We start from the raw sequence: 25,671 nt of genomic DNA, 5'->3' as shown, positions 1-25,671 counted from the left end.
TCCGGACGTAGCTGAGACCGTCGAAAACGTGGAGAAGTTGTGATTTGTTAACCACAGGTTTACGATCTTACTTACGTAAATTCTTCGTGAAAGAACAATTCACAGAATGGATTTACGTGTAAATCTGAAGTTGGAGTCGTGAATGTAGGTTGAAAACATTCGTGGAGGAGGCTTCTTTTGGAAAAAGAATAGGGCTTCCAAAAAGATATCCCGCAGAGACCGCTGGATGCTTTCCTACTGGGGAAAGTAGTGATATGTCACTGTCTTGCTAATACCCGTTGGATGCCTAGTAGCCCCTTACCTCGAAGCTTGTGTCTGGGAGAGTTTTCTCACCGTACAAAAAAAAAGTCTTTGAAAGTTATGAATGTTTAGATCTGTTTGCCAAGTGATTTAAAAGTAAAAGTAAAACGTTCTATTTTATTAACAACATACTAAAATATATACATCAGTTACATATGTAAGTGTTGTATTATGAAGTCTAAAATTGATAAATTAATAGTATATTGTATCATTTAGGTGTAACTAAAATACTAATTATCAATCAACTAATAAAAATTCAGCTAATATACTTTTAAATCACATTATTTGGTTATTGAACAGTTTTTTTTAAAGAAAAGAAAACTAAAACATTCTATATAACAAATAAATTACAATAAAAATCACAATAATATACAGAAAAAAAATCAACACATTTTTTAGTCATTTCATCTTTCAAATATCACATAAGTAACATAATCCATTAATTTGAGGTTTTCTCTTAGTGCACATAGAAAATTAATGTGCATTTAAGCTAACATACTTTAAAAATGGCATTGTTTTGTTAGTAACATAATCCATAAATTTGAGTTTGATGATAAAACAATACCAATACACGCCAGAAAACCACTAGTATATCAAAAAGGTCCAGAATAAAAATTGGTTTGATTAATTTGATCGAGAATGTTACATCATCAGCCAAATCAACAAGTTCAATCCTGATCATTATTAACGTCATATTTGATTCATTAAAAGTTTAAAACATGTCATAATTTTAAACTAATCATTTACAATTTCACCTATTCTCAAATAATACGACAAGAATTAAGACAAATATACTACCGTTTCTTACTCGTTCAGCAACAACACATAATGCATAGATGTAAAATAATACAGAGATGGTCCAGAAAAGATTCTTGTCATTTTTACATAATAATATTATGGAGACTCATTTTTCTTTCTTTGTGTTGAGAAGAAATTAACAGATGCACAAGCAAGCAAAGAAGAGACGATAGTAAACATTAGTTCCCACACGTTTCACTCCGTACCCATCACTACTTGGTTTCGGTATGTACAGAGAGATACGATAAACAAACACCTTCTTAATTATGGCTCAAGCTTCATCTGTAGTGTTGGCTCAGAACCTGAAAACATAAAAGAAGTTATTAGCATGAGAGACTCTGGTTGTAAGGTTTTCTCATTAGAGACTCAGGTTCTTAATCATCCTCTTACAGCTGTTGTTGTTGCTCTGTTGCTGAACATCTCCAAAACCCATCTGAACAATGCTTTGAAGATCATTGTCCCAGAATCCCTGTGTCTGAAAAACAAAACACAAAAAGATTTGAGCACGTCCACATCTCCAGAATCTATGACGACATTAACTAGTAATTACCTCAGCTTGAACAAATGCATCGCTGGAGGGGAATTGAGTGTCTGAGAATCTAGGCATGTTCTTGGCAAGAGAATAGTATGCTGATGGAAGTCTTTGCTCTGAGCAAGCCATTGAGTATAGAGACTGCGTTAGTGCCTCTCCCGGTTGAACCATCTATACAATACATACAGAAGCAACACATTACTTATAAGAGCAAAGTTGTATCATCCCAGCTCAAAAAAAAAGCAGATATTATTTTACCTCTGTGGATAAAGCAGCACTAGGGTTAAACTCCATCCTTGGATTTATAGTAGCCAGCTTCATAGACAAGAACTGAAGAGAAACAGACCGGTTAATGATTTAACACTGATTTTCATCGAAAATCTCGGGTTATACCTCGACTTGTCTCTGCAAGGACTGCACGTAGTTAATGATTTCATCAAGCATAACGGCTTTCCCAGTTATCCGGTTGCAACCAGGAACCAGATCCTGAAGCAAAGTCATCCTCTCGCTGATCTTCTCTCTTCTTGCCTGATAACAAACACACAAACATCAACATGGTAGAGTTGAACAGAAACATGGACACACAAAAAGACCAATAGGGGTTTTTAGTACTCTTTCAGCGAGGCTGTGGCTATCAGTTGCCTGACCCCTTCGAGCTCGAACATGAATGTAATCTTTGGGAGGCTCAGGAGGCTTTGCATCATCCTTGTTACCATCATCCTTCTTACTGCTTCCAGCTTCATCCTGCTTGCTTCTCTTGGATCCAACAATCTCTCCTGACACCTGATCACAACCCCAAAATCAACATGTCAACAACATATCTCATACTCTCTTATGAATCCATAAAAAAAAAAAAGAACACTCAGAGGCAAGAGAGAGAGAGATTGTGAAACCTTAGAATTGGAAGCTGTAAGAGAGGAAGAAGCTGGAGACTCCTTGCCATTACCTCCAGAAGCAGAAGCAGAAGGGATCAACTTTCTCTTCCTGGAGTTTGGCTTGGCTGTCTGAACTCGATCTAAATCTGGATCCAACAGCGAGCTCTTGTTGCTGTCTTGCGACCCGAATTGACCCGGATAAGGAGGGAATCGGAGGTTCCCGGCGGGATATGGTGAGATGGTCTCTTGAGGGTTACAGAATCTGCCGACGAGGAGATCGCCAATGGTTCCTTCGTTGACATTATTGCCAAAGGGATCGCTCTGACCCAAAGCTACATACTTTATGCTTTGATTCTCCATCTCAAAAGTTGAGTGGAGGTTTCAAGAAAATGTCTTATGGGAATTCTCAAGTAAACCCACTAGATTCTGATTTCAGAATAAGACAGAAAAAAGCTGCTTCTTTCTGGGGAAACAAGACTGATATTTTGTGTTCTGACTGTTGGAATCAGTGACAAGTATCCTCCCAGGAAAGATACTGAATTTCCCTTTAAAATGTAACCAATTTTGGGTTTTGTTTGCTTCAAAAAGGAAACTGATTCAGGAAAATTTGCAGAGGTACAAGAAGGGAGCTGCTACCAATGAATGATTGATCAATCAAAGTGGTAAAGTAAAGAGGAAAGAGAAGGCTAGTGACTTTTTTTTACGGAGGGAAGGAGGAGGTTAAGAGAAAAGAAAGAGCCAAAGTAATGATAAAGACTTTTAACTAAAGAATATTATTTGTCTTTAAGAAAGTGAATTATTTTACAGTTCAAAAGGAGGAGGAGAAGAATCTTTTTTATATGTTAATGTGGGAACATTAGACGGTGAAAGTGGGTAGGCTGCTTATGCTGTCCTCTGTTAATCATTGGAGTGAGAGGGGAGAGCATGTGCATTTCAGAGACAAGAAAGATGTGTAAGGGAGAAACAAACAAATTGGTTTTAATTATTCTTGGCTAATTAACAAGACTAGTTTAAAGATTGGAAAACTTTAATTTACAGATAACACTGCTGTTTGTTTGGGTGTCAATAATTGACTTGAAGGTTAGATCTTGACTATGATGATGGCCTTCTTTAGTTATTAATGCATCTTTCAATATGCATTTTGTATGTAAATGGATTTGTATAATGTGAATCGAGTATCATCAACATATATTTATATTTTTTCATAGGTTGTGTTGTGTGTCACATACAAATGAATTTGCATTGCCCTTCTTTAGATTTCTCTAAGTAGCTGCTGCTCCACTTGAGTATGCCTATGATGACCCAACCCAAACTGTTGTTGGGCAAGATGCACATATAGCTGATTTAGGGGCTAAGAAGCAAAGTCTTTTAGGGGACGCGTTCTAGTACTCGCTGTAAGGCATTCTTGATTCCTTGTTGATCCAGAGACGTTGTCAAGTGTATCTCTTGTACCTGAGAGATGTTGAATTAACAATAGTTTTATACTTACTTTCACTTCAATAAAAGAACCATCCATCTATGGGCCACAAATGCTAGAAATAAAATAGTTTCTGTGAGCTTTTTTACCTGTCTTCCAGCACGTGCAAGAAGAACAAACTTTCCTTCAGAAGGTGGCGTCTGCATGAATGTAAAATACATTTTATAGAATGGGAACTTTCACAACATAGCAAAATAATAGTTTATGCTTTATGGCAAATGTCAAAGCAAAGCAGAACTCACATTTGAGAGCCAAAGTTGTAGGTCTTGTGAAACCACTCTTTTCTCAAATCCTTGCCGGTTGATTCTCACAGCTTCTATTCTGCAATTTAGAGAGTAGAAAAAATAATAATGAGGAAAGATTGATCAAGATGTATTTTACAGTGTTCTTGCATCTTTAGATGGTTATACCTGAAACAAAGAATCTAAACTATGCAATTAACAAACTCCATCTTTATCATATGCGTTTACGAAAGAATCAGCCAGCAATAGCTATGTATTCAATTGTAAATCCAAAAGTAGCTTAATTGGTCATCCTAGTCATGATTCAACTGTTATGAGCCAATGCTATGCATAGAGAACAGTTAACAACTTTTTGGGGTTTTCCAAATTATAAAAATGATATTGACTACTATACCCGTCTTCTTGCAATAGCTCTTCAAGTATAGTTTCTAGACCTGGAAGAGGATCAATTGTATCCCCATTGTTCGAGCTTAGCGAAGGAGATCCACTAGAGCTGTCCTGTAACAACATCCAATTACCTCTTACAAAACCAAACTAACAGAAAAACACATTTTCACATTGTGTTTTACCTTCAAAATCACTTTGTCCAATGTCTCAAGAAGAGGATCATCTTCCAGTTGTTTGATGGATAGTGTAATCCTTGATTTCTCTCTGCATCATAGGAACAACTATTTGATTACAACAACATATGACTAACAAAACTCAGTAACCAATAAAAAGAAGAAGAAAAACTTAACTTGTCGATATTTGTGACAATAACCCGAACCTCATCACCATCGCGTAACACATCTCTAACATCTTGAACGTAATCCCACGAGACCTCAGAGACGTGAACTAGTCCGGTTAGATGATAAAGACCTATCAACAGTAGATAGTTCCATCAATGTCACAGCTCAAAAGATGAAAAGAAGAAAGCAATTTGGAAACAATACCATCATCGAAGCGCAAGTGGATGAATGCACCATAGTCCTCAACAGAACCTACTCTTCCAGTAAACACATCCCCAACGTTAACGTTTTGTGAATACTTTGGCCATAGTGCTAACTTCTCAGATAAGATCAACTTTTTGTTCTCCTCATCAGCTTGAACAACCTATATATACACATTTAACCTCTAAAATCAAATTCGTTGTTACACATAATGGAGTTTAAAAGAAGGCTTTTTACCTTAAGAGGAAGTATTGAACCGACCAAAGTCTTAGCTATCTCATGAATGCTTTTCTGAGGCTCTTCAGATGTAAGAAAAACACAAACCCATCAACGCTTCTTCTTCCACAGAAACACACAAACCCATAAACGGAACAAGAGAGAGAGAGAGAGAGTTCTTAAAGAAGCACCTTTACAAGAACGAGAAGGGGTTAACTGGGGATAAGGAAGAAAACCAACAAGAGAATGAAAACGAATAAGCAAGCCTCCACCATTAAAGCCTTCGACTTCACCTTCAAACGTGTCACCACTCTTGCAATAAGCTTTCGCCAGCTTCCAATCCGTAGACATCTACTTCATTTAACAAACAAACCCATCAGTTACATTTACAAGCATCTAAGTTCCAAAGTTAACCTTTTTTATCGCAAAGACTGGAACTTTCGATCAAAATAAGAGATGGGTAAGCAGTAAAACGCACCCGAGGGGGTCCGGCGTCGTCCCGGAGAAGGGATTGATCGGAACTTGTATCTGTACCGGCGGTTACGGAGCCTGAAAAGGACTTGACGACGCAGAGGAGAGAAGTTCTATTTGAAGAAGAAGGGAGGAGTTTAAGAGGGCAAGAGAGAAAACAAGAGTGTTGGTTGAGCAGATGAGAGGAGAAGGAAACAGAGCCAAGATTAGCTCCACCGAAAACCGCCATTCTTGGGCGGCAGAGGAGCAGAAGCCACGAAGAAGATTGAAGGAAGGAAGGAAGTTATGGTTTACGTATTTGGATAAGGGAGAGAGAGTGGAGAAGAAAGATTGATCCTTTATGACTGAGTGAGGATGACGAAAGCTATTTATATAATCCTCTGTCACAAGACCCATCTTTTGTTAACAACACCAACCACGTAGACTAAGCTGCGTGTGTTTACCTTCTTTTCTTTTTTTTTTCCCATCTGAAGATTTTCATTGATAACATTGAAGAATACACGGTGAAAGGCACAACACATAAAAATCTCCAGAAATCAAATTCCAACAGTGGGAGAGACTTAATCTCAAAGGATAGGACACGAGGAACTAAACAGAACAAATAAACCATGACACCTTGCAGCTGACTAAGTGAATACACATCCTGCGTGTGTTTACTTTAGCTTCCACTCGGAATTTTATGGGTTTATTGTGTGGTAAAGTTAGGGGTGGATAAAATATCCGTAAATTTTGTTCTATTCATTACCCATTATGAAAAAATCGGATATCCGTAACTCTACTAAGCAAAGCAAATACTAAAATGCAATATATGTAAAAAACAAAGCAAGTCACATATACTAATATTTTTAGGAACGAATATCCGATCTGATCCGTTATATTCATGTATATACATTTATTTAAAGAATTATATATATAAGATATAAATATTATATTATATTTTATATAAGTTTATAGTATTTTTATTTACTAAATTTATTATATTAGTTATTAGAATTTTTTTTACAGTAAATAAATTTTTATTTTGGTAATAAAATATTTATTTTATATTATTTTGGATTTTTTATTTATTTTAAATTTAAATATTTATTTTGACGGATCGAATCAGATATCCGTCAAATTATGGATATCCGTGACATCGAATATCTTGATGGCTACGGATCGAATCGGACCGGGTAATTAATTATTCAAACGAAACGGATCGGATCACAAATACCTCCAAAAACCAGAATATATGATTCGTGTCCATCCCTAGTAAAGAAAAAGATACATATAAGAGGCACTTCTTGCACTTTATGGACCTCCTATGAAGAAAGAAGGTTCTGAAGTTGTAGCTCTTGCTCTTTAGCAAGGTAAAAGAAGTGGTGCACAAACAAAAAGCAAGGGAAATGAAGTAACAACCAGTTAGCTCTTTTCTTTTTCATACTTAGTGTGGTATTTCTTGCTGTTCTGATCTTCGGTATATGTTGTTACTGCAGTTTTCCAGTTAAAAGGTAACGGTGTACGCCTGAAGTCTACTCAAGTTAAAAGTACCATGTCTTGTTTGCCTTGTTAGTTTAGTGTAGATAAGAGTTGGAGATAATATTATCAGAAGAGATTGAAGAAGAACTCAAAACCTAATGTGGATTCAAAAACTATTTTAACATGAAAGAGAATGTGAAGCAATACGTCTCTGACTGCACATCTTGCGAGACTCGCAACTATTTGACCTTGAATCATGCAGATTTGCTGATTAAAAAACATCAATAGTACCCTTCAATAACTTCCAAAATTTGAAGGGTATTGATGTTTTTTGGTCGTGGTTGATCGCCTAAGTAAATATGCACACTTCATGATTTTAAAAAATATGTATACAGAACAATAGTAGCAGAGAAATTTGTTGATGAGGTTGTAGGTTTACACGGGTATTAGACACCAATCATCTCTGATCGAGACAGAGGGTTTTGAGTAAATTTTGGCGTGTGCGCTTTAGACTTGCTGATAAAAAGTTGAAATTTACTACGGCTTATTACCCTCAAAGTGACGGCCAGGAGAGTTGTAACCTTCCTTGGAATCTTACGTAAGATGCGCTTCACATCCACTCACCCAAAACAATGATATAAGTTCTTTTCATGCACAGAATTTTCGTATAATTTCTCATTTCATACATCTTTTAATGCGACTTCTTTCAAGATGGTTTAAAGGAGGGAGGAGCCACCAAGTTTACTATGGTATAAAGAAGGCTCTACGAATAATAGTGAATCGGAAGCTATGCTTAGAACAAGATATACTATACTGCGAGAAACTAAAGACCACTTGCTTAAAGATCAAGTTCACATGAAGAAAAATACTGATAAGGGCCACAAAGATTTGTTTTTGTGGGATCCATGGTCTTTCTCAAGTTGTGGTCATTTCGGCAAAAGCATTTTGTCAGAAGCTTGCAGCAAAGTTTTATAGTCCATTCAAGGTTCTTGAAAATTTTGCTAGGTTGCTTATAGATTGGAGCTTCCAGATGCTTGTAAAATTAATATGGTGTTTCATGTTTCCCAATTAAAACCGGTTTTAGGCAAGTAACAGGAGATCATGACTTTACCGATTTTTTTGGAGAAGAATGAATAATTTATCCCTATAGCCAGAACATATATAAAGAACTTGTTATGATGTTGAAGGTCATATTGAGACTCTGGTTCATTGGAAGAGCTTATTGTTCATGAAAACTCATGGATGCGAGTGAAGGATATTACAAGAGAATTTCTCAATTTCAAACTTAAGGACAAGTTCTCTCTCACCGAAGGGGTGTTGATAAGATCTGGAGATGATTTTATCAGAAGAGACAGAAGAACTCAGAACCTGGTGTGGAGGAGGAGGAGGAGGACCTAACGGATTTGCGAGAAGAAGAAGAAGAAGAAGAAGAAGAAGAAGAGCCTAACGGATTTGCGTGAGATTGGGTTTTTTAAGAGTTTTTTGAGTTAGTTGGGCTCAAGAATGATACAGACTCTAAATAATGTCCTTAGGAGATGTTAGAGGGTTGTGAATTTGGTTCTTTGGTTGTAAACCTTAGATTGGAATTGGCCCGTATATGTGGCAAATTAAGAGTTTAATACATTTTGTATTATATGTTAAGAGTTTAATACATTTTGTATTATATGTATTGAATACATCATGCTCTATCAAATGCATGAGCATTTTAGTTACCCTAAATGGTTTGTATTCGATTGTAGCTCTGTTGACAGCTTTAGAACTATAGTAGCTGGATAGCAACAAGATTAAAAGGGAGTTGAGGTAGAAGAGGAGGACTTTTGGATTTATTTGAGATTATGAGAGTTTCAGGTGCGCTGTAATTTAGCATATTGTTCTATTTTTGGTTCTTTAATCTCGTGGGTCTTCTACATAGGGGTTCAAAAACTTAGCACTTTCTTTTTTCGGTTAAATTTTCAGATTTCCGACGGAAATCATATTTCATTGGAAATCCATCGGAAATTTTTATTTTAAGGAGACTGTTAAAAAATTTGGTGCTTCTTTATTGGGTAATTTTAATATTCCTTATAGATTTCAACGAAATATGCCTTCCGTAGAGAATATGTCAGGCATTTTATTTTCGCTCAACAAGATCCTAAACCATTAGAGCACCATTAACCCTAAGAGGTTAATTTAGATTCTTAATGATTTTTTAGTAACTAATAATAGTTAAGAGGTTGTACTCAAGAGACACTTAATTTGTTAGGTCCAATAGGGGTTCTTAATTTTGGGTTCTTAAGAATTAAAAATATTAAACTAAAAATTTTTTAAAGATAAAATTTATTTATTAAATATAACATATTAAAATAAAACATTTTAAACATTAATTATTAAAAAAAACATTAAAACTGAGATTAGTAAAATAAACGAGAATAACTTGAAAGAAACATGCGAGCTTAGTTGTTGTCTTGACCACCTCCGAATTTACGTCATACATGTTCAACCAAATCAGCTTTGAGTTGTTCATGCATGTGTTTATCACGAATTCTAGTTCGAACACCCATCATATTGGCGATATTTGTAGGGATATCTTTAGTGAATGTGAGATCGACATGTGAACTTCCAGTGTCTTCTCCTTGTTGGAACTCCGAGACATCATATTCAGTGTATCCATCTTGTTCGTCTTCTACTATCATGTTATGGAGTATGATACATGCTCTAATTATCTTCCCAATTTTGCCTTTATCCCAAAAAAGAGCCAGATTTTTAACAATGGCAAAGCGAGCTTGCAAGACTCCAAAAGCACGCTCGACATCTTTTCGGACAGCTTCTTGGTGTTGAGCAAATAAAACCGCTTTCGGACCTTGTGGTATTGGAATTGATTGGATAAAAGTTGCCCATGATAAATACCGTCGGTGAGATAGTAAGCCATATGATACTCTCTTCCATTGACCGAGAAGGTGACTTGTGGAGCGTGACCTTGTATAATGTCATCAAAAACAGAGGAGCGATCAAGAACATTGATATCATTTAAAGTACCTGGAGGTCCAAAAAATGCATGCCATATCCATAGATCATACGATGCAACCGCCTCTAAAACGATTGTGGTTTTCCCGAACCACGTGTATATTGACATTTCCAAGAAGTGGGACAATTCTTCCACTCCCAATGCATACAATCGATGCTTCCTATCATCCCAGGGAATCCACGAAACTCACCAATATCAAGGAGACGTTGAAGATCAGCCGGTGTTGGTCTTCTTAGGTACTCTGCGCCGAATAAATATATAATGCCTTGCACAAAATTTTCCACACATGACCGTGCAGTAGTTTCACCGAGTCGGAGGTTTTCGTCAACAGCATCAGCCGCAGTTCCATATGCCAAGACACGAATGACCGCTGTACACTTCTGCAGTGGAGAGAGACTAAGCCTTCCGAGAGCATCCGTCTTTTGTTGAAAGAATTCAATTTCATTGGAGAGTCGTTCAAAAATACGCATGAACAACGACCTATTCATTCTAAATCGTCGGCGGAACATATTTGTGGGATACGTTGGAATTTCACTGAAATAATCATTCCATAAACGAATATGCCCTTCTTTATGATTTCTTTCGATATAAGCTCTCTTTTTTCTTTGCTTCTTTGCTTTTGATATGATAAGATTCTCGAAAGTTTGATCAATTGCTTGATCAAAATATTGATCAAATTGTTGATCAACGTATTCATCAATTGCATCATTAAAACTTTGATCATCCAATCCATCAAACGGATTTTGAGAAGAAGATGCCATATGGCAAGGAAATTTTTTTTATATATGCTTGGAACAAGAGAAGAGAGGAGAGATGAAGAAGTGGTTTGTTTGATCAAATGTTTTGTGAATTGATGTAATGGTTTATTTGATTAAATGTTTTACGATGAAGAAGAGATGAAGCGTTGTGTTTACTGAGAGAGGAAGAAGAGATGAAGAGTTGTGTGCTCAAGTCTTGTGAAGTGATCTAATGTTTTGATCTAATTTATAGAACACAACCAATAATACAAACATATAAAACAAAGACAATCAGACAAACATCACACAGTCCGTGACACAATCACACAATAACAAACATGTCCCGTGACACTAGAACAAAAAGATAACAAAGACAAAACACACAGACAAAGACAAACCCACATGACCCGTGACACAACACCACAGTCGTCTCTCAGCTTCTTCTCTTCCTCTTCTTACCATCAACCTTAGGGGATTGCCCCTCTTCAAGCTTGATTCCCGCCTTCATGGCTTTGAACTTCTCCTCACGCAGCTTCTTCTCTTCCTCATGCATCCTCTGCAGCAGCCTTCGGACCTGAGGTTCAATGTCTTCTTCCGCTTCCTCCACCCTTATCAAGTAGCCCATATTTCTCATGTATTCGTCGCTTGATAACTCCACCATATCAGCTTCTTCTTCATCTGGTATCTCCACCACTTCATCATTTGTGTCTTCTTGTGGGAGAGGTGGTGGTATCATACCTCTCGCTGAGAGGCCACAAACGATCGGTTTCCTTGCTTCCATTGCTGCTGATGTGTGACTTGTTCCCCTGAACCACCAAAAAAAAAAAATACAGAAACGCATTAGAACATTGATCAGAAAGACTGACATTAGAACAATGATCAGAAACTACTTATATTACACATCAACTACTTATCACATTAATTATATTACACATCAACTACTTATATCACAAGACAAAGAAGATTACATTGACAACATTTCGGTTATCAGTTTGTTCTTAAGCGCCACTTCTAAATCAGTAAGTGGCTCTTTTTTTTTCAATCAAACTGTCAAGCAGCTTCTTGTTGCTAAGCTTATCCTTGAAAGCTAAGTCCTTGCTCATCATCTCCATCATATCCTTAAACCCATGCGCAATCTTCTGATCTTCTCCCACTGGCCTTTTAGCCTTCGCCTTTGCAGCTTTAACACCAATAGGCCTATCCATAGCTTCATCATCCCCATTAACACTTGGCATAGAGGCTGATGACTGAAAAGATTGTTCTTCCCCCACCCTCTTTCTTTTTGAACCTGAGATTTGTTGACTAGTTCCTTGAGTCCCACACCATTTCTGATCATTCCTAAGCTCCCTCAACGCATGTTCCAATGAGAACTTCACATTGTAATCGTTGAAGAATATCTCATGTGCCGCTTTCAAGACGTCATCTTCATTCTGGCCACTACTCCTCTGTTTTGTGGCAGCTTCAAATGACCCCACAAACTTGCAGACTCCTTCATTTATCTTCCCCCACCTTTGCTTACAGTGGGTCAGCTCACTTGGAGGCAAACCAACCACCTTTGGACTTGCGTTATAGTAAGCCGTAATCCTCTTCTAAAAGGTTCCTGCCTTTTGCTCATTTCCAACGAGTGGATCCTTGGAGGTGTTCAACAATGCACTGATGAGGACCAGGTCTTCAGCTGTTGATCACTTGCACCTTTGCTTACGGTCCTCAACAGTTTGTGTAGGTGAAGCAGATCCTCCAACAGTTTGTGCAGGTGGTGCAGGTGAAAAAATCAGAAACTGAGTTCGGTGTTGATCAAAAGGGAGTTGGCTGTTTAGTAAGTTTATAAAGCCAGAGGACTGGCTTTGATTAGGATCCATACCGAGAAGAAGAAGTTGAGAAGAAAGCTGAAGGAGATGATAAGAAAGAGAAGGAGGCAAGTGTGTTTATAGATGGCAGAGAAGGAAGAGCCTATGCAATCATGACAACCAACAAACAAAAACGTGTTGATATTTATCTACTTGTTTCATCACATTAAGCGTTAATCAATTGTAGCTATCCATCACTTCTATTAATAACACAACCATATCCTAACTCTAACTAACACATTAATTACAGTCTGTTCAAATCTAACCACCACCTAAATCAATTCTAGTCAGGAGAACCAGTTAAGAGTAACACAAACCTTATTTTTCCGTGGACTCCTGAGCTAGATGAACCTTTGGTAGATGAACTTTGAGCCTTCTATCTGACAACAGAAAGACATAAACAAAAAAATGATTGAGACCATAATCCAAAAGAAAGACATAATCAAAAGCGGTGTTGATCAAAGAACAGACACTAAGCAAGGATTGAAACATAGCCAATCAATTTTGATCCATCCGTATTAATTGAAACAAAATTAAAACCCAAGAACACAAACATAACATATCCAAAGATCAAACACATCAACATTTTGATTTCAGGTGAAACAAACAGAACCAACAAACTACAATAATCAATCGCATGCATAATGAAACAACAGAACTACAGGTTTACCTTTTGATTTGAGGTGAAAGCTTCGATTTGAGCCACCGAGGGAAAGCTTCGACGAGAAGACCCACCGAAAGACATAACCAACAAACTACATAGAAAACCAACACATCAGACCTAATCGAACACATGCATGGTGAAGAACACAACAACCGCTTACCTTTCGATTTCGAAAGAGCCACCGAGAGAGAGCTATGTCGCCTCCAGGAGAACCACCGAGGGAGAGGTCGCCGATAAGAGCCACCGAACGAGACGTCGCCGATGAGAGATACCGACGGAGACGTCGCCGATGAGAGACACCGAAGGAGACAATTCGCCTTTCATCGAGAGAGTTTCCAGAGAGAGATAATCAAGATAGAGAGAGAGAGAGAGAGAGAGAGAGAGAGAGAGAGAGAGAGAGAGAGAGAGAGAGAGAGAGAGATGAACCAAAGAGACGCGTAACCGATTGCTTCGTCCTCTCTTTTTTTGACACTTGTCACTAAGAGGCGGACCTTCGACGCCTCCCGCAAGAGTTGAGTCTTGGGCTTACGTGTTTTGTTAATTGTTTTTTAATTGGGTTTGGGGGTAAGAGTTGGGCTTAGAGCCAGCGTTAATGCTGCTCTTATTCATTGGAAATCCATCAAAAATTCCCTACAAATTCCTGACAAATTTCCAACGAGTTCCCGACGGATTTCCGAGTACTTGGGGTTCAAAGTTACCAAATACAAAGAAAAACATATCAACAATATATGTATGCATTACACAAATGGTTTAATGACATTTATGACCGTTGTGCACCTTCAGAATCACTTGTAAAATATATTTGAGAATACTATGGACGAGTTCCCAAAATAATTTATGTAAGTATATGACATGTTAACGTTCAAGTTGATTCTTTTGATTTAATTTTTGTAATTTTTTAATATTCATGTATTGAGGATATGTTATATCATATGGAGTTTTAAATGTTATTATAGAATTCAGAGATCTTTAATGAATAGGATTTTACCTACTTTACACATATTTTTATACCCTAAACCCTAAATCTATCGAGAATTCATCGTGAATTTCCTACGTAATTAATAAAAGTAAATATTTATTTAAATCCGTCGAAAACCATTAGGAATTTCCGGATGATTCTCGACAGACTTTAAAAAAAAAATTGGTTTTTTCTTATTTTCTATTAACAATCTCTTAATTGTTTATTTCAGGTTAAAAATGACACTTGAGCATATTATTTCAAAGCTTTGACAGCAACAAGGATAACTATAGGTATGTTCAACTATGTTATCTACAAAACTGGTATTTACAAATCTATTATTTCTATGATAAATTACTTGCATTGCTTTGCATCTAACAAAAACAGATTTGAAGAAGGAAGAAGTCAAAAGACAAACTAGGCTTTACCAAGAACGAATCATTATCCTGTCAACAGACGATCAAGAAAAAAAAATCTCAAACTACAAAAAAAAAACAAAACAAAATAGCGTTCTCTATAACAAACATAGTAAAAGAGAAGACTGGTACATACTCTGAAAACAAGTATACGTATTTTTTTCTCTGATTCTCTCCCTTACGTTCCTCTTTAATGTTTTGTGTAGCCTATCCCACAGCTAGCAAATAATGATCAAAAATGAGAAAGACAACAAAACAACAATAATGGTGCAAATTGGTAAAAAGTTGTTTAGTTTGGTTTGTCTATTTCACATAGCACACTATCTTACAAATCTCTTTTTTTGTTGAAATGTTAAATTTACACCAACAAAAAAAAGAGTATTACAAACTTTTGCTCAGCAATAGAATATGAGAGCGAGTATAGGCTTAGAGCACATATGAATGCTCTCATTAACAAGAACAAAGTTTGAAAACAGAAAAAAAACAAAAGACTGAGAAAATGTAGTTGCAGGAAGCGAAGACTTAAGTTTCAGGGCAAATGAGAGAGCATTTCATCCGTGTTACATTATATGGTTTCTGGTGAGTCATTTTTAGAGCAAGTAGTATGTACGAGATGTCCTTGTGAACTGTACAAGATATAGAAATGGTTTAGTCTATTATATATAAGTTGACAATTTTATAGACCTTGTTTAATTTCTTTGTTTTATTTTACTATATCTATTCTAAATATATATATATATATATTTTAAAAAAACTTATTTAGAAAACAAATACAGATAAAACTGAATAGAGAAAATACAGCATTTTCCTGTGTTATCCATATTTGTGACTGTAATTATGTTCACTTTTAATTAAAAACTAAAGGGCATTACAATTTTAAACGAAAAAAATAATTAAAATGCAAGCAAAATTTTTTGACCCATGCTTAGCACGGGATGATCGATCATACTAGTTAATAATATATAAGAAAAGTAGTTCTGTGACATAAGTTAGGGTTAAGAAGCATGATCCGCCGCATTGCAGCAGGTTCTCTACATCTCTGCAAGGGGGTTTCTAGAACGCCTCCGTTTGCTAGAGCGTTACGTTTTCGACTCAAGGCGAATACCCTCGAGAGAATGCATTCTCCAACCGGTGATAAGTTGGATCGTATCATAAGGGAGGAAAAAGAAAAGGGTGTCCCCATCACTCCGTCTGTTCTCAGATGCTAGGCGGAACGTCTTAGCAAACAAGGAAAATATGAAGACACCCACGAGGAAGAGAGAGAGTTCATTTTCATCATCAAATTGTTTTTCTTTTATTTATTCGATTAATGAAAGTTTCTTTGTAGATCTATGAGAGGTTGGAAAGAAAGATGTTGAGACTGAACGTTGATTAAATCCTCCAAGAGAAGAAGAAGTGGAAGCAAGGAAGCTTGCCACACAAGAAGAAGAAAAGACCAAGGAGTCACATTGAAGAAGAATGAAGAAGTGGATGTTGTGGATTCAAACCGTTTTTAGAGACTTTCCTATGTCATCTTTAGATCTTAATCAGATTAGCTTTCTAAGTTTGTGGTTTGTTAGTGCAGGAAAGTAAATGACACAGGAGAAGTAGAGTTCCCAAGGCTATTAACGAAGCCAAGGTACGTCTCTTAGTATCAGGATACAAGTTAGCACTATAAGCTATTTCACTCACCAAGCTCACACCTCTCACCAAGCTCACGTCACTCACCAGATGATCTACAAACCCTGAGCACAATGAACGCTCTGAGAAGATGATAAACCCTCACCCTTCTCACGTGTTTCTCTCACCCGCTCAAGTAGATCTCATATGACGTAATGGTGTGTGTGCTATCCTTATCTCTGTATCCTGTACTCTTTTATACTCCAGCTCCTCAGGTAGATTCGCTGACCACTTGACCGTGACAGCTCACCGAATCTCCAACGGCAATTCACGTGATGAGCTCCTCCTCACACTTAGAGTGTGATGCTCCAAAACGCTGAGTATAAGTTCATTTGGACTTAACCAAAACAAGATGACTCTCCACCTGGGCCTCCACAGAATTTGTCTCGGCCCATATCATCACCTTCCATCCCAAACTCGGAAATTAGGAAACACGAGACGACAAATCTCCACCTTGTTTCCACTTTCCGACAGCCACATCTCGCAGCTACCTTTTCCACCTCTTCCAATCCGTAACCTTGTCGGAAGAGATAATCTTGATCTTCACCGATCTAGCAATCGTTGCCAAGAACCCTTAGACGACTTCTTCCTTCTTCAAACTTCTTAACCGGAACCGACTTTGTAAGAATATCAGCTGGATTCTCCAAAGTCCCGATCTTACTGACAACCACTGAACCGTCAGCTACAACATCACGAATGAAGTGAAGCCTCACATCTATATGCTTCGTCCTTTCGTGGAACACACTATTCCGAGCCAAACAAAGCGCACTTTGAGAATTAGAGAAGATCTCCACCTTCTTATGTATAAACCCTAACTCTGAGGTAATTCCCTTCAACCACAATGCTTCTTTCGTGGCTTCAGCTAATGCCATATATTCAGCTTCTGTCGTAGATAAAGCCACGATGTGTTGAAGACCTGAGCGCCAGCTCACAGTGTTTCCTCCAACCTGAAAGACGTAACCAGTGATAGACCTTCGACGATCCAGGTCTGACGCGTAGTCACTATCACAATATCCTTTCACTTCAAACTGATCATCTTGCTTGAATGTTAACTTCAGTTCAGTTGTTCCTCTTATATATCTCATTAACCACTTGACTGCATCCCAGTGAACTTGACTCGGAGCACTCATGAACCTGCTAACAAGACCAACTCCATACGCGATGCCCGGACGAGTTCCAATCATGGAGTACATAAGACTGCCAACAGCACTTGAATAAGGTACACTTTCCATCACCCTATGAATCTCGGAACGTAGATCTTCTCTGGTGCTAGATAGTTTAAAATGAGAGCCCATAGGAGTAGAAACTGGTCTTGATTCTTCCATCATAAAATTTCTTAGAACCTTTTCAAGATAAGCTCCTTGAGACAGAGTAAGAACTCCATTTTCTCTGTCTCTATGTATATCCATTCCCAGAATTCTTTTCGCAGGTCCTAGGTCTTTCATTTCAAACTCACTTCCCAATAACTCCTTTAGATTCTGAACTTCCTTCAAATCTTTAGCAGCCACCAACATGTCATCAACATATAATAACAAATAGATCACGTTTCCTTCACCATAGCTCTTGAAATACGCACACGAATCATACATGCTTCTCTCAAATCCTTGTGACTGCATAAAATCATTGAACCTAAGATTCCACTGTCTTGGAGATTGCTTTAAGCCGTATAGCGATCTCTTCAATAAGCATACCTTATCCCCTTCCTTCTTGTAACCCTCTGGCTATTCCATTAGAATCCTTTCATCTAGAAATTCATGTAAGAACGCTGTCTTCACATCTAACTGTTCTAACTCAAGATTTTGATGAACAACCATGGATAGAAGCAGCCTGATTGTAACGTGTTTTACCACAGGAGAAAACACCTCATTATAATCAATTCCTTCAATCTGCGAATATCCTTTTGCTACTACCCGTCCTTTAAAACGCATGTTTTCTCCTCCTGGAACTCCTGGCTTAATCTTGTAGATCCATTAACAGCCAATTGTTCTCTCCCCTACTGGCCTTTCAATTAGAACCCAAGTATCATTCTTCTCTAAAGAATCAATCTCATCATCTGAGGCAGCTTTCCAAAACTTTCCGTTTTTACCACGAATAGCTTCTCCATAGGTTAGAGGTTCTTCTTCCTCTTCTATCATATCAGCCATTACCAGAGCGTAAGCTGCAACATCTCCATCATCATACCTACTTGGTGGTTTGACATTTCTCCTCAGTCTATCTCTAGCCAACATATAGTTTCTCAAATCTTTTGGAGTTTCATTACTTCCTGATTCCTTCTCCGTTCCTGCTTCAAGATTATCTTCCGACGAGGCTCCACCTTCAGATGAATACTCTGGATGTTGATCAACCTCAGTGTCTTTTGGAAGAAGAAAAGTAACATGTTTTCTGGTTTTATCTGGTGAGTCAGAACCTTCAGTTTCTTTCCCGATATCTCTGTAGATCACATTCTCATGAAATACTACATTTCAGCTCACGATAATCTTCTGCTCTTCTTCATTCCAAATTCTACAACCTTTAACTCCTTGCGGATAACCCATGAACACACCTTTCTTAGCCCTTGGCTTCAACTTTCCTTGGTCAACATGATAATACACCAGACATCCAAACCTTCGCATATGATCATACTCTGGAGTTTTTCCCGACCAAACTTCCTCTGGAACTTTCAACTCAAGAGGTATTGATGGTGTCCGGTTTATCATGTAAACAACCGTTGACGATGCCTCAGCCCAAAACTCTTCTCCTAAGCCCGTTTCACTTAACAAACTTCTAACCTTCTCCAGAATCGTTCTGTTCAGTCTCTCGGCTACCCCATTCTGTTGTGGAGTATAAGGACAGGTCTTGTGTCTTAGAATACCTTTCTCTTTACAGAAATTATCAAACGCCTTGTTACAGTATTCAAGACCGTTGTCTGTCCTTAGAGCTTTGAGATTCTTTCCACTCTGATTTTCAACTAGAGCCAGCCACTCCACGAACTTCGCAAAAGCTTCATCCTTTGTCTTGAGAAAATAGACCCAAACCTTTCTTGAAAAATCATCCACGAATGAAATGTAATACTGACACTTCGATAAGCTTGGAGTAACATTAGGAGAACCCCATAAATCTGAAAGCACATAAGCCAATGGTTCTTCAGAATTATGCTTTCCCTTCTTGAAAGATAACTTGTGAAATTTACCAAGAATGCAATGTTCACAGCTCTCCTTTTCCTTAATAACATCAATCTTTAATAGACCGGATTTCGATAAACATTGCAGCCCTCTGATACTCATGTGACCCAAACGACTATGCCATAGAGATGTATTGTCCAACTCTACCACAGCCGCATTGCTCTCCCCTTTAACAGGCACTTCATCAAGAAAGTACAGCGTGTCTCTGTAATCTGCTGCAAGAACTTCCTTTTCACCTTTGAAAACCTTAAGCATGTATTCCTTTGACTGAAACCAACATCCAAGTGTCTCTAACTGTCCCAAAGAAATCAGGTTTCTTTTTGCTGTAGATGAGTACCGTACACCAGTCAATATAACAGTCGACTTGTCATAGTTGACGATCTTGACTTTACCAATGTCTGTGACTTCACAATGAGTATCATTCCCCATTAAAATCTTTCCTCCATCCACTTCCTCGACATCAAACATAAGATCTTTCCTGAAAGTCATGTGATAAGAGCATCTAGAATCTAAGACCCAGCCTTCTCGACTTAGGAGTCCTGAAGCAGTAAGCATCATTGGTTCTGTGTCTTCAGCTTTTCCAATACTGGCTTCAGCTTTTAGATTACTCTGATAGTTTCTCTTAGGACAGTCTTTCTTGAAATGACCTTCTACGCCGCAAGTCCAACAAGCTCTTTTTGTCTTTGGTCTAGACTTGCTCCTGCTGTTTGACTTAACCTTTGATGAATTTTTCTTCGTAGGTCTGCCTCTAGACTCAAAATACAAGCCTTCGCTGGTTGAACCTGAAGATGCATTCACCCCTTTAGCCTTCATATCAAGTTCTATTGAGAAAGCTGCGCTTGTTATGTCCTTGAGTGAAATAGTGTCTTGATCTCTACCATATTTCAAAGTGTGAACTAACGGTTCAAACTTTCTAGGTAGGCTGTTCAGGAGTATCACAGCTTGATCCTCCTCACTGAGCTCAACGTCAAGACTCGCTAAGTCAGAGACCAACTTGGTGAAAATATCCAAGTTTTTATCCAGGTTCTTCTCTTCCTCCATCTTGTAACTGTAGAACTTTTGCTTCAGATAAAATCGGTTGGGTAGAGACTTGATTTGGTACGTAGCTTCTAAAGCCGTCCACATCTCCAGAGCAGTCTTTGACTTTATCACCTTCCTCAGAACCATGTCACTAAGACTCATGCTCAACAAGTTTCTTACCTTCCGATCTTTATCAAGCCTCTTAGGATCTAGAGAACCCTTAGAGTCTGAATCACCAGCATCAATCGCTTTTCCTTTAGGATCCTCCACCTCTGGTTGCAGAACTGAATCCAGACCAAGGATTTCCAATTGAGCTAGTATCTTGTGCTTCCTTCGCCATCAAACTTATCCACCTCAAACCTCCCTTTCGTAGGTTCCATACCTAGTAACCCCAAGCTTGATCAGAACCTGAAATCACACAGACGTAGAACCACTCCAAGAAAACCAGAATACCAGATAAATCCAAGAAAACCAACACCCTCAAACGCAGAGAATCCCACAGATGTTCAGATCTGAAACTAGTGACCTTTACACATAGCTGACCATTGATCAGATCTGTAAACGTAAAGCCCGATCACCACAGATCTGAAGCTCCCGAACCGTATAACCTGGCTCTGATACCACTTGTTGTGGATTCAAACCGTTTTTAGAGACTTTCCTATGTCATCTTTAGATCTTAATCAGATTAGCTTTCTAAGTTTGTGGTTTGTTAGTGCAGGAAAGTAAATGACACAGGAGAAGTAGAGTTCCCAAGGCTATTAACGAAGCCAAGGTACGTCTCTTAGTATCAGGATACAAGTTAGCACTATAAGCTATTTCACTCACCAAGCTCACACCTCTCACCAAGCTCACGTCACTCACCAGATGATCTACAAACCCTGAGCACAATGAACGCTCTGAGAAGATGATAAACCCTCACCCTTCTCACGTGTTTCTCTCACCCGCTCAAGTAGATCTCATATGACGTAATGGTGTGTGTGCTATCCTTATCTCTGTATCCTGTACTCTTTTATACTCCAGCTCCTCAGGTAGATTCGCTGACCACTTGACCGTGACAGCTCACCGAATCTCCAACGGCAATTCACGTGATGAGCTCCTCCTCACACTTAGAGTGTGATGCTCCAAAACGCTGAGTATAAGTTCATTTGGACTTAACCAAAACAAGATGACTCTCCACCTGGGCCTCCACAGAATTTGTCTCGGCCCATATCATCACCTTCCAGCCCAAACTCGGAAATTAGGAAACACAAGACGACAGTGGAAGCAAGAGATTGCTTGCCACCCAAGGTAAAGAAGAAGAAACAAAAGCCAACTAAAAAGAAGTCAACGAGAAGTTGAGATATGACTTTAGTCACAAAGAATCAAGTTGAGAAGAAAAGATATTAGTTGGCCAAGATTAAGGAAGAGTGAAGTGTTGAATAAAAGCCTAGCTAAGAAGAGCTAGTAATAGTTGTAAGAGTGGTTAGTAGAAGTAAAGGCTAAGTTGTAATAGTGGTTAAAGTGCATGTGTAGTTATTAGAGGATATAGATGAATATGTTAATATCCTTTCGGATATATCCAAATATGTTAATATTCCTGTAATCTAGATGTGCATATCTTCGGTTATTAGGAAACCTTGTATGTATATATACGTTGGTCTTTTGACCTTGATCAATACAAGAAAACCATTATCATATTCTAAGTTTCTTGACATGGTATAAGAGCTCTAAACACACAAAAAGCTCAGTTTTTTTTCTTACCCTACGTTTCCTATCTAATTTGCAATCATAGGAAGCACTCACGGAAAAGATGGCTCTGAGGAAACTTCAGCGAAAAATCCTCTTCCTGATCAGTCACGAATCGATGTTAAACGTCGAACTATCTTACCTTATGACCTCTTGTCGAGTGATAACCCTGGCTCGGTGATTTCTCAGCCTCCACTCAAAGGACCAAATTATAATGAGTGGGCAACAAACTTGCGCATGGCACTTAAGGCATGGAAAAAGTTTGGCTTCGTTGATGGTTCTATCCCACAGCCACCTCAAGACTCTCCAGACTTCGATGATTGGTGGACCAACAACGCTCTTATCCTATCTTGGATTAGCTAACAATTAACGAATCTGTTCGCTCTAATCTCTCCCATCTGGAGATTGCTAGTGATTATTGGGAACATATTTGTCGGAGGTACTCCGTTAATACTGGACAATGCGTTCAACGCATTAAAGCTGAGCTCGCCACTTGCAGACAACATGGATTATCGATCGAACAATATTACGGCAAGCTTATGCAACTTTGGACCTCTCTCGCAAAGCACCGTATCCCCAAAAACTGTGGCTGTCCTGTTGGTGAGAATTTGGAAAAAGAAAGAGAAGAAGACCGTCTTCACGAGTTTCTCAAGGGTCTTGATGAATCTCTTTATGGATCAGTGAAATCTAATTTTCTGTCACGAGACCCATTGCCTTCTCTGGATGCCGCATATAGTGCTCTCTGACAAGATGAAGACTCCAAACACACTACTCGTGTCTTGGACAAACGAGTTGATCATATGTCCCATGCTGTTAGGACAAACTCTGTTCCTGCGACATCCTCCGGAACCTCTCTGTCTCGCGAAGAGAGAATGAAGCTTCACTGCAACAGCTGTGGCCGCAAAGGACATCTTGCCGCAAATTGCTTTTGTTCCCTTGGTTATCCTGAGTGGTGGGGAGATAGACCTCGCACACGCCTTCCTTCTGGAAACAATGGTGGACGAGGGAACACTACTGCAACTCGCCCCACAACTTCAGAACCTGTACGTGCACATGCTGTGACACATTCTTCTCAGACAAAGCACTATGTGCATGCTCTTACGTCCGCGGACCGAGTGGGACTTATGGGTTTGACTGAAACCCAGTGGAATACGTTGGTTACGATGCTTAATGAACACAAACTAACAACCAATACACTTTCTGGTAAGTCTACTTTCTCCTCTTGGATAGTCGATTCAGGTGCGACGAACCACATGACCGGTTCCCTTGCCTTATTATCTGATATTCTGGAAACTGTCCAATTACCTGTTAAGCTACCAGATGGTCGCATTACACTTGCAACACAGCGCAAAACAGTTATCTTTAGTTCTTTTCTTACGGTTCAGAACGTCTTGTTTTTTTAGGGCCTTCAATGTCATTTGATTTATGTTTCATAGTTAACTAGGCAGAAAATATGTCTGTTTCAGGTCACTGACAAAATTGGATTGATAGAGGACCGCATTACCAAGATTTTGATTGGAGTGGCTGAGGAGTCAGGCAGCTTGTACTTTCTGCGAGGGATGGAGTTTGCAAACGCGATGCATCAGGAGAAACCAGTGACTTCGGATGTTTGGCACCATCGACTTGGACATCCCTCTTTCCGAGCTTTGATTTTTTACCTATTTCATTACCTACTGATAGTGTGATTCAGAATAAGTCATGTGAGATTTGTATAAGGGCAAAGCAAACTCGTTGTTCTTTTCCAACAATTATTAATAAGACTACAACTTTATTTGAGATGGTGCATTGTGATTTATGGGGACCTTACCGTACTACTTCTCGCTGTGGTTCACGTTACTTTCTGGCTTTAGTTGATGACTACTCTTGTAGTGTTTGGCTTTACTTATTACCAACAAAGCAACACGTTACTCAATCACTCAAGAACTTCATCACCATGGTTCAAGTTCAGTCATACACGTATTCGTAAGATTCGCAGTAACAACGGTACTGAGTTCATGTGCTTATCGGCATACTTTCAAGAGCACGGTATACTACATGAAACCTCATGTGTTTGTACTCCACAACAAAATGATAGAGCAAAACGAAAACATCGACATATCCTCAATGTTGCACGCGCACTACAGTTTCAGGCTTCTCTTCCTATTGAGTTCTGGGGAGAATGTATTTTAACTGCAGCACACCTGATTAATCGCGCTCCAACTGATGTGCTTCGCGGCAAAACTCCTTTTGAACTGCTTTACAATAGGGCTCCACCGATATCTCACTTACGTATCTTTGGTTGCACGGATTATGCTCATAATCAGAACCATAAAGGAGATAAATTTGTCTCACGAAGTATCAAAGGAGTATTTATTGGATATCCTTCTGGCAAAAAGGGTTAGCGCATCTTTGATCCTGAAACAAAGAAAATATTTACATCTAGAGACGTAGTTTTCTGTGAAACAGATTTTCCATATGCTACTGGTTCCCGACTCTCCGAGTCACCTGGTACAAGCTCGATCTCACAAGCTTCTCCGGATCTTATGTCTCCTTTACACTCTGTTCCGCAAGAACCTGAAACGGAACAGCGTGCTACTCATGAAACCGCTGCAACAGAACCGCACGCGTCCTCTAACTTTCCTGCAATGAGTACATCTTCTCCCGCGTCAGACTCGGATACAGCAGTGGTCTCAACAGCTACAGCTTGTTCTTTGGACTCACCAGTCGAAACAGCGCAGCCCGCAACTGTCGCACCAGAACAATCTGCTCATTCACCCGACTCTGCCTTACCCACTAATACTGATACAGAGCAAACTTCTGACACCGCTATAGGTCAAACCAATATGCATGCCTTGGTTGACGCTGAAACACCTACTATGGCAACAGAGCCATTACCTACCACTTCTCCAATACACGAGCTTGGGCGTGGTCTACAAACAAAGAACATACCAGCTAAGCTACAAAACTATGTCCTACAAACTATCACACCATTTGTGTTTCGTTCTTCGAAGGTTCCGTATGCACTTGAATTTTATGTTGATTGTTCGAGATTTTCTGAAAGTCATTGTCACTTTCTCTCGGCTATCTCATCATTGAAAGAACCTACTTCTTATCGTCAAGCGATACTAGATGAGATTTGGCGTAACTCGATTCAGGATGAATATGTGGCCCTGGAAGAGAATGGCACTTGGATCGTTGTTGAC

At 38.7% G+C, this 25,671-nt stretch overlaps 3 protein-coding genes across 3 annotated transcripts; all 3 read right to left on the bottom strand.

Moving 5' to 3' along the window:
• Positions 1 to 1,080: 1,080 nt before the first annotated feature.
• LOC106381806 (transcription factor bHLH77) lies at positions 1,081 to 3,293 on the bottom strand. The gene is made up of 7 exons (XM_013821738.3): positions 2,524 to 3,293; positions 2,243 to 2,413; positions 2,024 to 2,158; positions 1,889 to 1,960; positions 1,649 to 1,801; positions 1,489 to 1,573; positions 1,081 to 1,400 (listed from the first exon to the last, which is right to left on the bottom strand). Exons 1-7 carry the CDS (start codon positions 2,863 to 2,865, stop codon positions 1,363 to 1,365), a joined length of 996 nt encoding a protein of 331 aa, XP_013677192.1. The 5' UTR covers positions 2,866 to 3,293; the 3' UTR covers positions 1,081 to 1,362.
• A 374-nt stretch (positions 3,294 to 3,667) lies between these two features.
• Positions 3,668 to 6,214, bottom strand: LOC106381805 (30S ribosomal protein S1). Its single transcript, XM_013821737.3, has 10 exons — positions 5,848 to 6,214; positions 5,561 to 5,720; positions 5,391 to 5,452; positions 5,157 to 5,316; positions 4,962 to 5,082; positions 4,794 to 4,875; positions 4,619 to 4,722; positions 4,225 to 4,303; positions 4,072 to 4,122; positions 3,668 to 3,957 (listed from the first exon to the last, which is right to left on the bottom strand). Exons 1-10 carry the CDS (start codon positions 6,067 to 6,069, stop codon positions 3,874 to 3,876), a joined length of 1,125 nt encoding a protein of 374 aa, XP_013677191.2. The 5' UTR covers positions 6,070 to 6,214; the 3' UTR covers positions 3,668 to 3,873.
• A 5,841-nt stretch (positions 6,215 to 12,055) lies between these two features.
• LOC125590462 (glutathione S-transferase T2-like) lies at positions 12,056 to 12,898 on the bottom strand. The gene is made up of 2 exons (XM_048764036.1): positions 12,732 to 12,898; positions 12,056 to 12,548 (listed from the first exon to the last, which is right to left on the bottom strand). Exons 1-2 carry the CDS (start codon positions 12,896 to 12,898, stop codon positions 12,056 to 12,058), a joined length of 660 nt encoding a protein of 219 aa, XP_048619993.1.
• Between the last annotated feature and the right edge of the window lie 12,773 nt (positions 12,899 to 25,671).

Source organism: Brassica napus, chromosome C7 (genome assembly GCF_020379485.1).
Source record: "Brassica napus cultivar Da-Ae chromosome C7, Da-Ae, whole genome shotgun sequence".
Lineage (NCBI taxonomy): Eukaryota > Viridiplantae > Streptophyta > Magnoliopsida > Brassicales > Brassicaceae > Brassica > Brassica napus.
This window is presented reverse-complemented; position numbering and strand designations above follow the sequence as displayed.

Coding starts and splice junctions, on each gene's coding strand:
- LOC125590462 (XM_048764036.1), bottom strand. CDS start 12,898: ATGGATCCTAATCAAAGCCAGTCCTCTGGCTTTATAAACTTACTAAAC. Junction 12,549..12,731: donor GTTGAGGACCGTAAGCAAAG/GTGCAAGTGATC, acceptor CTGTAAGCAAAG/GTGGGGGAAGATAAATGAAG.
- LOC106381806 (XM_013821738.3), bottom strand. CDS start 2,865: ATGGAGAATCAAAGCATAAAGTATGTAGCTTTGGGTCAGAGCGATCCC. Junction 1,802..1,888: donor GTGCTGCTTTATCCACAGAG/GTAAAATAATAT, acceptor TGTATTGTATAG/ATGGTTCAACCGGGAGAGGC. Junction 1,401..1,488: donor ACAGAGCAACAACAACAGCT/GTAAGAGGATGA, acceptor TTATGTTTTCAG/GTTCTGAGCCAACACTACAG.
- LOC106381805 (XM_013821737.3), bottom strand. CDS start 6,069: ATGGCGGTTTTCGGTGGAGCTAATCTTGGCTCTGTTTCCTTCTCCTCT. Junction 4,723..4,793: donor TGGACAAAGTGATTTTGAAG/GTAAAACACAAT, acceptor ATGTTGTTACAG/GACAGCTCTAGTGGATCTCC. Junction 4,123..4,224: donor TACAACTTTGGCTCTCAAAT/GTGAGTTCTGCT, acceptor ACATTCATGCAG/ACGCCACCTTCTGAAGGAAA.